Source organism: Patiria miniata, unplaced genomic scaffold (assembly GCF_015706575.1).
Source record: "Patiria miniata isolate m_02_andy unplaced genomic scaffold, ASM1570657v1 HiC_scaffold_24, whole genome shotgun sequence".
In the NCBI taxonomy this organism is placed as follows: domain Eukaryota; kingdom Metazoa; phylum Echinodermata; class Asteroidea; order Valvatida; family Asterinidae; genus Patiria; species Patiria miniata.
Genome location: NW_024037063.1, coordinates 18,335,498 through 18,347,708, shown reverse-complemented (window position 1 = coordinate 18,347,708; position 12,211 = coordinate 18,335,498). Strand labels below are relative to the sequence as shown.

General features: G+C 38.8%; 1 protein-coding gene across 2 annotated transcripts in view; it reads right to left on the bottom strand.

Moving 5' to 3' along the window:
- Positions 1-2,602: 2,602 nt before the first annotated feature.
- The window catches only part of LOC119732683 (tyrosine-protein phosphatase non-receptor type 11-like), a 33,043-nt gene continuing 23,434 nt past the window's right edge, over positions 2,603-12,211 (bottom strand). The window contains exons 9-16 of one of the 2 annotated variants that reach the window (XM_038206318.1): positions 11,442-11,477; positions 7,253-7,456; positions 6,723-6,854; positions 5,915-6,069; positions 5,324-5,391; positions 4,402-4,553; positions 3,724-3,894; positions 2,603-2,890 (exon numbers count right to left, since the gene is read on the bottom strand). In XM_038206318.1, the coding sequence (XP_038062246.1) occupies positions 2,834-2,890; positions 3,724-3,894; positions 4,402-4,553; positions 5,324-5,391; positions 5,915-6,069; positions 6,723-6,854; positions 7,253-7,456; positions 11,442-11,477 (975 nt within the window). In that variant the 3' untranslated portion in view covers positions 2,603-2,833. The remainder of the gene's footprint in view (positions 2,891-3,723; positions 3,895-4,401; positions 4,554-5,323; positions 5,392-5,914; positions 6,070-6,722; positions 6,855-7,252; positions 7,457-11,441; positions 11,478-12,211) is intronic. The other variant, XM_038206319.1, reaches the window with a different exon arrangement.

Genomic DNA, 12,211 nt, shown 5'->3' with positions numbered 1-12,211 from the left:
TTCATCTCTACAATTCTAACAAATACTTCAGACAACAGCTTCACTGCAAAGGATGATTTTGTTGCCCGCCACTTTTTGCCTGACAGAGGGATTTCCTTAGAAACGTTTTCACATGTTGGATCTCATTGGCCAAACATTTCATTTTCCAAAGCAATTTCTATCACCTAATTGGACAGATTTGTGACACCTGCATTGTGATTGGTCAAAGAAATTGTGAAAGTCGCCATGACAGAGACGCATGGCATTTCTACGGGCAAATGACAAAAAGCTAGACTGATACAGAATCACATTCAGACCCGAGTAAAAGAACTGACATAATTCTAAGGATCATAATCCGCCAATCAAATTTCAGCATATGGGAAAGACGATCAACCAATCCACTAAGCCACGCCCCCTTGTGTTTTGACCAATCACAGTGGTAAGCCACACCCCATTGTGTTTTGACCAATCAAAATGATTCTGTTCAACGACTGTTTTGTCAAGCGGTAATAACAAACAAGAAACAGCCATCAAATTGATACTTTGATGCGTCTTGCTTAAGATGGGTTTAGTGAAATCAATGTTAGAGCGGGGGTTCGTCTTAAGTCCTAAGATGAGTCGCAAGATAAGACGTATTTCACGAAATCGGCCCCAGATGCAAACATGCTAAAAAAAATACCCTCAAAATGCACGCAAAACATCCAATTAATTGTTTTTTTGTAATTTGTAATTTAATTCATTGAAGCTATTTTCTATAAATTTCTGTATATTTCAATTTTTTTTAAATCACTAAATCACAAGCTCTGTACATAATTCATTCCATTTCATAATCTATTAATTTACAGATCCTTATTTGTTTATAATAACTCACTTTTTACAAAAAATGTAATTAAAAATAAAATTTCGCTACCAAAAATACTGTTTTTTCTTTTAAACACTGGAGAAGCAAGACAAAGAAATATACAAATCAAAACAATAATATCCGGTTTGACATTTGAAAAACTGTGATTTGTAAAATCATGATAAATGTATTCATACAATTAGACAGAAAAATCGCTTTGAAAAATGGGTGCTAGATGAGGTGGAAGGGCGGAGTTAGGAGAATTGAAGGGGGGTAGAAGGAATAAATGTGTGTCCAGGGGACGTTTAGATGAGATTGCATTTAAAAATGGGAATAAACAAAATCTGATAGGGCTGTCCAGTATATGCCGAACACCCAAATCTTCGATCATCAACTGAATATTCAAATATTCTATTATCAACCAAATATTCAAATATGCGATCATCAACTGAATATTGAAATATGCGATCATCAAGTGAATATTCAAATATCGATCATCAACCGAATATTCAAATACAAATGTATGCGTTCATCAACCGAATATTCAAATATCGATCATCAACCGAATATTCAAATATTCGATCATCAACCGAATATTCAAATATGCGATCATCAACCGAATATTCAAATATTCGATCATCAACCGAATATTCAAATATTTGATCATCAACCGAATATTTAAATATTCGATCATCAACCGAATATTCGATCATCATAATAATTTCCAAACTCATAATTTTCATCCTTCAATGCACCATTACCATAATATCAAAACAAGATAGCAAATGAACGCTAATAATGAAACCAACTCTGAGTATTTTGCATATAAAACAAAAGAAATTTGTTGAAGAATGTACGATTCAGATGTGAATTTACAACTGCATAGCGTTCACAATCATTTGGTGGGTACATTTGGAGGCGCAGATGAAATAAGTGCATGCATGTTTTGAAAATAGATTTTTTGTTTACACCTTTCATTTGTATATTTGGCAAAAGCTGTCTTTACGGACATACATTTTGGTGAAAATTTCACGATTAAAATCGGGGAGATGAAGGAATAAATGTGTGCTTGGGCGGTTCAAATAAGCACGCTTAAAACCAGTTAGGGGCCTGGACACCGATATTCGGCTTGGGCCATTATCGACGACAAGGCCCCTAGCTGGTTTTAAACGTACTTGTTCAATACCGGCCAAGCACAGATTTATTCCCATTCATAAATACCTTTCAGTCAAAAAGTCAAAACAAGTCGAAAATTCGCAAATTTCCAACGATTGTGTTCAATATTTTCACTTCATGTTTTGTGAAACACCCTCTGGCCATGGTTATGGTATGTGCCTCGCACGCGTAGTGTTAGAAATCTCCTTATATGGAAATCGGCGCACACGCGGCGTGTACTGCGCAATGTGGTGCAGAATGCAGCGGTGGTTTACCGGTTTAAAACCACCCATGTGATGGGCTCTCGACCAATAGGAATGGGTAAACTGTCTCAGGTATTTATGAATTCATGCTAAAGTGTAGCTACAGATGGATTAGTATGCAAATCACTAATTCTTGCAGAAATAAGTATGAACTGTTTTGGTTTGATTAAAAAAATTGGTCAATGCATTGACGCCTGCTGGTCACAGGCAACACGAAGGTGGGTTCCACTTTACAAACAAAATCTCTCTTCCTCCTTATAAACATTCCTGGAATTCCTCCAGAAGTAAACAAAAACAACAAAAAATTTTTTTTTAATTTGTTGTCTACCTGTAGATCCAGCTTGAGATTTTTTTCAGACTTTCTGAATCTGAAAAAAGATCTTTCAGACTTTTCATCCAATTTTCAGCCTTTTTGTTTTAAATTGACAATATCATTCCTGTAGATTGCGGACGAAAAAAAAAAAACTTTAAAAAGTTTTGCAGCGATACTCTTGGAGATGTATAATCCAAATTACTGATTGAGTCTCGATTTGGTAAGATGTGATTGGTGGAGTAATACGTCACATTACCGTGGACAGTGGTTCGCCTCTGGGAACTACTTTTTGGGGACAGGCGGATGGCTGAACTGCTTCTGGTTTACAACTGGGGGTGACTGTAGAAAATAATAAACAAAATTAATATGACTTTGATAATATGTAAACAAAACACAAAACACAAAACAATAAAACAAAATGCTGATATTTAAGATGTCTCTAAAAGGGAAACATTTAAAAACAAAATGAGGCAATCCTAGTAAAGCTGGTCCCAGAGTGCACACATTTCTATTCAATTCGGGCATTTCACAATACAGTGCGCCACCAAGAGTTTGCCACGGAGAGTCATTTTTTCCAAGTTTACGGTCTACAGAACACGGCCCATTTGAAAGAGTATCAGTAGACAACTTGAGCTAATTTGCTAAGGATTGGGCATAGCGTTCTGCCGCCTTACAAAAAACACCATACATGTATTGTTAAAAAGAAAAGGGCAAACAGATACTCGAATCATACGCTTACGAAACAACTGACCGGACAAACTAACAATTTCAAATGACCCGCACTGCGAATTTGTCAACCATCTCCCACAATGAGCTGGAAAAAATTAACTCTCCGTGGCAAACTCTTGGTGGCGCACTGCATTGTGAAACGCCCGAATTGAATCAGAATGGCTATTAACTGGAAGTCTTTTTGCACGCATCTGGTCTTCACAATGGGCCGGATTTAGCCCATTCATTGATATTAAGGGGTAATCCTATACAACAGCACTGCCCGAGTCACAAGTGACAGTCAGTCAGTCAGTTGGTTAGTCAGTAATAAAGGTACGAAGAAGACATTAGGGCCAGACAGCAAAAAAAAAAAAGCTATAGGATTTGAAAACTACTGCGCTATTTGTAAATATCCAAAAACACTAAAACTTAACAAAGTCATTGGTAACCATGGTAACACTCACCCTCATTGGCCCGACATTCTCGTAGAGTTTCTGTTCTTGCATGGCCCTATCTAGTGGGGGTGGGGGCGTGTGAATTGGCGCAGTGTGTATCGGCACGCCGTGGGAGGGGGTCTGTAGCTCGTAATGAGCCTTCTTTGTGTTGATGTATTCCCTTCCCGTCTTGAGCGTATTCTGCGAAAAAGAAAAAAGAAGAACAAAAACCAGTCAAAAAGCGGAACCAAAACCCAAAAATTTTATTTTATATTTAAAATAATATGTAGCACCAAAATAATAATGACTGGAAAGCCAATTTCATAAGCTACTTTAGATGAAAAAAATACTTAAATTGCTCAATCCGTTCAAAAAATATCACAGTTTAAACACAATGACCCTAAAACCTGCTTCGTCCAAAAATACGATTTCAAGTATCATTGTCGCAATTGTCTTCAAACATCACCAGCGATAAAACCTCAGCTTAAACGCAAAAAATATTCAACAAAGTCCCTTTGAAATGCTGTATCTGATGATGGTATTTCACGTTGGTATTTCATGTCGGTGAAGGGTAAAACCCAATATTAAAATGCTGTATAGTTTGTTTCTTTATCAAAGTAGTGCAATTGAAAATAAAGTTTGGCAGAATTAAAAGAATTAAAAATTGTCATATTTTCGTTGTTCTTTGATATATTTAAGTTGACTTACATGTTCCGCTTGGACTCTTGTTGTCATGGTTTCGATGTACTGCTGTACCGCCTGGTATACAAACTTGTACTGAGCCTCGGTTTGGACCAGCCCTGACCTTTGACCTCTGACTAGCCGGATCGTGTTGAAGATGTCGATCTCACAGTCCAGACCTGTCGTCAGTTTTGTTAGCAGAGAAAAATAATCAAAACACACTCACACAAATAAAAAAAGCACCCCTTTAACAAAGATACTGACAACATGGGGGAACCACCAACATAGGGCTGGATAGCTCAGTTGGTAGAGCACTGGAACTGCGATCCGGAGGTCTGAGGATCAAACCCGTTACAGTCAATTTCTTTGTTCAGTTTTTACAACAATTAAAATAACACCAATGTTAGATAACATGATTGGACTTGTGATTGACTTGTGATTGACTTGTGATGGACTTGTGATGGACTTGTGATTAGACTTGTGATAGACTTGTGATTAGTTTGTGATTGACTTGTGATTGACTTGTGATTGACTTGTGATTGACTTGTGATGGACTTGTTATGGACTTGTGATGGGCTTGTGATGGACTTGTGATGGACTTGTGATTGCCTTGTGATTGCCTTGTGATTGACTTGTGACTGACTTGTGATAGACTTGTCATAGACTTGTGATGGAGTTGTGATTGACTTGTGATTGACTTGTGATTGACTTGTGATTGATTTGTGATTGACTTGTGATTGGCTTGTGATTGACTTGTGATGGACTTGTGATTGACTTGTGATTGGCTTGTGATTGACTTGTGATGGACTTGTGATTTGACTTATGATTGGACTTGTGGACTTGTGATGGACTTGTGATTGGCTTGTGATTGAACATTCGGAACATTTTGGGAGTCCTGACGCCCACTGCCCCTGAACCTTTGAATCGCCCCCAAAGAAGACTCACTTACCGTGTTGATAAATGAGATTCAGGATGATATCAATGACTATGAAGGTTCCCGTCCGTCCAATGCCGGCACTGGAAATTTAATGAAAGAAAAGAAAACCATTAAAAAATGTTCACACAAAAATTGAAGAAAACAGAAAATTAACCATCATGGACAGAAAAACCTGAACTGAGATGCACAAAGTGTCCACGGACAGCCAACATTTTTAAAGGTTTTTCCTATTTGGAACACCTGAAAATTAACATTTTTCAAAATTTGATCACTAAATACTTTAGACATAGAAATTCCTTTTTTGTTTAAATACCAATTTATGTAGTAAATTTAAATTTCTTTATAAAATCATTTCATGATGAAACATGGCCGACCATGTTTATGAGTGACTACAATAACACTGACTATAAAATTATAAAAGACAAAAGATAACGCACATTGTTTTGTACAAGTTGAGTATTGAAAAAATCTCCAAATTAATTTCATTTAGAAAATGCTCTAGGCATACAATACTGCACTTTAAGAAAAGTTTGCAAAATAGTCTATCATCCTAATACTGCAGTTGTTGCAGTACAAAGTAACTCTACATAATTCTAGGCTGACCTGCAGTGTACAACGATAGGTCCGGCACCCGGAATCTCATCCTGTTTCATGTTGATATCGTGGAGGAAGCTCAGCACCCGACTAGGTTCGGACGGAACGCCGTGATCAGGCCAACTCTTGAAGTGGAAGTGATAGATTGGTCTAGTGTCATCCAACTGAAGAAAAAAAGAAAGAAAGAAAGAAAGAAAAATAAATACAAAAACAAAAGGAATTCGATTTTCAATTTGAAGAAAATGTCCCGAAAACTTTCATAATCCATTGATAGGTCATTCATAAATACCTGGGACGGTTTAACCATTCCTATTGGTTGAGAGCCTGTCATGTGGGCGTTTTTAAATCATTGTGAAACAGTCTTAAGACGCACCGTCCGAAAATTTAAATTAGTAGTTTGTTTTGTTATTCGGCGAAGCGCGCAAGCATTGGCACGACGCACACGCGCGCGTGGTTGCTATAATTTGTCGGATCAGTACGCGACATCGCATATAGCTGCAATCGGCTCAGTGAGAACGCATCTCGGACGCTGAATTCAGGCCCAATTCAAAACATGATTCAGCAACTTTTGATTTGAAATTGAGATCCTAGAATGCTGTTTTTTCTCGGAATATACAGCTGAAGCTGAGCTGAAACCTCATCAGGTTAGTTGTTCAGTATCCTTCATTAGATTTTGAACACTTTTGTTGCTTCAAACGAACAAAATGCACAAATTACAAATGATGGACTATATCTTTAAAAGCCAGGGGGATCAAAATGGACAGCCCTACTGTTCCATTGAGCTAACGGTCTGGGACACGCATACTGTCTGACTTACGTGGTCTTTGTTCGTGATTGCAAACTCTCTCAGATCATAGTCTTCTTTCAGTTGTTCGCTGATGTACGTGACGATGAGCTTGCCTCTTTCTAACTTCCGGTCCGGATCCGGCCAATATCGCACACATTTATTCTGGAAAGACAAACACATTAGCAGTCAATCAACAAATTACAATGAATATTTTGAAATTGATAGTACTTGTATGCGACTGGCACTGTTAATATCAAAGACGACTGTCCGTTCTATTTTTGACTTTTCACTCTGAAAGTAACAGTGTATTTTTTTAAATTGAAAATTAATTTTTAATAATTTTATTCACTTTTGAAAAAATGTTTCCTTCTGTGAAAATTGAAATTTTAGTCAAAAATAATCCTGTCGCGAAGTAGTTAAAATAAAATATACATGTACAAGTTAATAGTCGACAGGAGTAGAATGTTTTGAAGGGTACTGGCAATATATCTTTAGAAAAAAAATGTAAAAAAAAAGGAATGTTTTTTATCAAATATGCTGCTTTAGCCATCACTACTCACTTTCCCTCTTTCGACCTCCTTGGTTGTCATGACGATGACCCTGGAGTTCTCCTGCCACACCATCCTCCAGAAGTCGATCACGGTGTCTTTGAGGCATCCTTGGGTCGCGATGTAGCGCTTCTGTTTCTCCCAACTTCCGTCCATCTTCTCCACGTTTTCTCCAGCTTGGAACGCTTGCTGGTTCTGTTGGCATGCCAACGCCAACTGCATGATGGGCAAAACAAAACGTCAAAGGTCAAGTGACAGTAAAGACCGTTTATCTCCGGTTTCAGTAGCATGGAACTGAGAATATTTCTATTCCCCCTGGATGGGATGCCAGTCCATAGCAGGTTGCTCCCCAGCTAATGCCGGTACCCATTTTACACTCCTGGGTGGAGAGAGGCAAGTGGGGTAAAGTGGCTTGTCCAAGGACACAACATATGGCCAGCGGCTGGATTGGAACCCCTGACCCTCTGATCATGAGTCACGAACCCTAACCACTAGGCCACACTTCCCTACAGCAGTCAAGTAAGGATGAATCTTATTTTTCAGACATTTTTCAAATTCTTCAGTTTTGAAACCGGCAATGCAGTCTTACATTTCTCCAAAAGATAAGCGCCCTCTTTGTAAGTAAATTACTCATTTTATGGCTTAATCATTGAATTTCAATAATGTTTTGCAATGAAGGGAATTGAAGTCATGACATTACACTGTGCAGTTGGAATGACAAAGCTGAAATACAAATAATGTTTAAAAAAATTGCAAGTGTGAGACACATAAAATCTCACAGCAATGTATTTGGGGTTTAAAAGTTGGTTTTTCTGCAGGTATGGGCCAGCATTAAATGACACACAGCATGAAAAAGGGGGAAAAACTTCTCCCTGCCAACAGAAGAGATGCGTGACATGTGTGTAAAAAAATGTCAACCGTCGTGAAACTGAATTGGCAAAAAGTTTGATACATGTATCTCCAATCTATAGATGTTCCATCCAGACAGTACATGAAATCAATATTTATGATTCTTTATGATCAAATCTATTTAAATTTATTAACTGTTACTGATTTTTCTTTTGTGCTTGTCCCAAAGAGCCAGCCTAGTGTCCTATTTGTAGCTGACTGCCTCACTGATTGTCACTTGTGAGTCGGGCAGTGCTATTGTATGGGTGTACCTATAATACCAATGAATGGGTTAAATCCAGCCCATTGGCAGACCAGATGCATTAAAAGACTTCCTGTGAATAGCCATTCGGAATAAATTGAAAAGAATTTTGTGCACTCTGGAGCCAGCTTTACTAGTCTTGCCTTGTCCTGTTCATATGGGCTCTGTGCGCCAACAAAAGAGGGTGCTTTTTTTTTAACCACTCTTGAGAGTGGGTAGGACACACCGCGTGTTCGTACTGTACTGAACTGGTTCGCGCCGAAGTACACACAACTTCCTGAATGTGCCAAAGCTATTAGCCACAGCATCTTCGCGTGAGCGTCAGGCGTCGTCGGTGCAAGAATACGTTCGAATTAACTTGCGATGGTCTCCAAAACTAATCCCCGCCCCCAAGATATGACTTTGTTGCAGAATGAAGTTACGACCTTGCTGCACTGACGCGCATTATATGCCTTTAAAAAAACAGAGACATCAACAGGGCAATGTAAAAATAAAATTTCAATGATCTGATTGACTTGTCAAGTTTGGGTGTGGTTTATGATGGGAGTGGCTTATGATGGGTGTGGCTTACGATGGGTGTGGTCAAAGGATGTAATATACCACACTGGTAATGTAGGGTGTGGTCACATGAGGGAATGCATGACTTAATGATGTCTTTTGTGCCACGATGGAGCTGGGTGTATGAGAGTTGTAGGCAAGACCATCACAAGTCTGTCACAAGCAAATCACAAGTCCATCGCAAGTCCAATCACTAGTAACGTAGGATGAACAATAACAAAGGAATGCCATTCTCACAATTTGTTCCGAATAGCTTGTGACTTGACTCGGACTAGAGAACTTGTGATGGACTTTACTACAACACTGTTGTACTACGTGTAAAAAAAGTGTCCTACTTTCGATCATAAATAACTCCGTTGTTTACCAATGGAATTAAACCGAAATTTCAGATCATGTAAACAAGGCATGACAAATTTCATGAAGTGACTTTCATCAGCTTTGTGCAAGAGGGTGGGATTTAAACACCATACGAAAAAATTCTGAATTTCAGAATGCCGTTACAGCGCTGAAGACGGTGGTGGAAGGCGTGTGCTGCAGCTGAAAGCTTCTGAAGGAATGCAGGATCACCCCTGATGTTATTGCACACCTCCTCCATCGTTTGGTGCAACATACGATCGAGGTGTGCATTGACATCAGGGGTGATCCTGCATTCCTTCAGAAGCTTTCGGTAGCAGCACGCACAGCACGCGCCTTCCACCACCGTCTCCAGCGCTGTATTGACATTGGAGGACGCCAAGTCGAAAATGGCAGATTCTGAAAGTGAGGTTTTTTTTCATATGGCGTTTAAATCTCACCCTCTTGCACAAAGCTGATGAAACTCGCTCCATAACATTTGTCATACCTTGTTTAACATGATCTGAAATGTTGGTTTAATTCCATTGGTAAACAATAGAGTCATTTAGGATGAAAATAGTAGAACATGTTTTGTTTTTTTGACACGCAGTATACAGGGTGACTAAAAAATGAAACCCAAATGTCGGGACTATTGTTTTAGTGAAGTTCTGCATGTGGCATTTTCAAAATCTAGGATATGAAAGCCCAATTCATAAGCATTCTTTTAGTACAAGAATCATTCAAATCACTCATGTACTTTTTAAGTTACAGAATTTTAAAAACAACCACTGTTTTTAAGTTGTGTCCACGGATCGCAAAAAGGGTAAGTGTTCTATCAGCAAAATGAAAACAAATCACATAGGGATGTGTATGAATTGTTTTCATTTTGCTGAAAGAACGCAGACCTTTTTTTGTGATCCGTGGGCAGAACTTAAAAACGGTGGTTGTGTTTAAAATTCCGTAACTTCAAAAGTACATGAGTGATCCGAATGATTCTTGAACTAAAAGAAAGCTTAAGAATTGGGCTTTTATATCCTAGATTTTGAAAGTGCTACATGCAATACTTCACTAAAACAATGGTCCCGACATTTGGGGTTTTTTTTACTCACCCTGTATGTGTATATGTATTGAACTTTTTATGATAAATGAAGATCTCTTTTAAAAAAAAGTGATATGTAAACGATTTGATGGTTGACATGAAAGTTACATTGGATCCATATTTTTTAACTGAGTCAAATTCTTAAGCAAATTGTAAGGCTTGTAAGCTGAGGTAAGAATAATGTAAGCAAGCTAGGAACATCATTGGGAGTTTCCACACAGCATTGATAGATAGCAGTAGGTCGCTAGAAACGGTTGTATAATCTATTCATAAGATGGAATTTGCGTCGGGGTGATGTAAATCAATATCAGGTTTTGCCCTGCACCGACGTTAAAAACACTGTATACTCAGTGTGTTACCTCCCAAGTGAAAGTTGGGAAATATCACTCGGGTGGGACTCGAACCCACGACCTCCTGCTTTTTCTAGCCCAGACGTCTTACCACTCGACCACCAAGCTTGGAGGATTGGTTGGCTGGTTCGAATCTGATGTACATAGCAGTGGGTACCGCATTAACTATTTATAAGATGTAATTTTGCGTCAGGGTGATGTAAATCAATATCAGGTTTTGCCCTTCACCGACGTATAAACACTGTATACTAAGTGTGTTACCTCCCGAGTGAAAGTTGGAAAAAATCACTCAGGTATACAGCGTTTATACGTTGGTGAAGAACAAAACCTAATACTGATTTACATTCCCGATGCAAATTCCATCTTATGAATAATGTAATTGCGATACTCACAGCTAAATGCACATCAGAGCCAACCGATCCCACAAGCTTGGTGGTCGAGTGGTAAGACGTCTGCACTAGAAAGCAGGAGGTCATGGGTTCGAGTCCCACCCGAGTGATTTCGTCCAACTTTCACTCGGGAGGTAACACACTAAGTGTACAGTGTTTTTGCATCGGTGAAGGGCAAAAACCTAATATTGCAATGATTGAGCACTGTTTACTGTTCAAATGTTAAAATTTGTCGACGAAAAGATCCAACACCGCAATGGATGAAAGGCCGTGTTTAATGACGATATTTGATGATGGTTAGAGGATTCGGGGGGATACCTACCACTGCCATGTTGGCAATCAAGCCCGCATCTTTTAGCTAACAAGTGAACAGAAATACCCAGTTACCATGGGAACGGGCAAATGAAAAATAAAAATTGACATTTTGAAGAAAAAAAAATTATTGCACCAAAAACCCTAACTGCCCTGAATCCTTCAAAATCCTTTTTGCCAAAGTGGAGGAATTTGGAGGATTGAGGTTACATGGCACAAGTGCGTTACTGATTTCGTAGGATGCACTTTGTCAAGGTCTTGGGCCGGACCTTGTGTTGTTTTTGCTCAGCCATGCATAAATATAGGCTGGATTATGCTTGGAATCCTCTGTACTGCTCCAGGATGTCACTGGCTAAGCCTCAACATATTGACAGTCACTGCCGCAGGATTTTGCAGGATTCAGGCAGTGGTCAACCCTCCACGGACCATATTCAAGAAATGAGGGGGGAATTTGCAGGATTGAGGCTATGCCATTTTTCCATTATGCCAATTGGAGGATTTTGCAGGATTGAGGCTACATCCTAGCAAAACGGCCTAGGGAGTTAGGGTTTTAATGCAACTTTAAGCGAGGAAAGTTGATATGAAAAGGTCGGCAGTGTATCTGTTCACTGCAAATGAAATATAATGTTAGTGTTTTCCTCTGTTAATTGTTCAGCGCATTGGGACCCCGTGTAAAATGCGCTTTATAAGAATGGTTTATTATTATTATTATTATTATATATTTTTTTAATTTTTTTTTTTTAGCCTGCCCCAGTAAATCTGAAGCACCAAGTTAGTTAT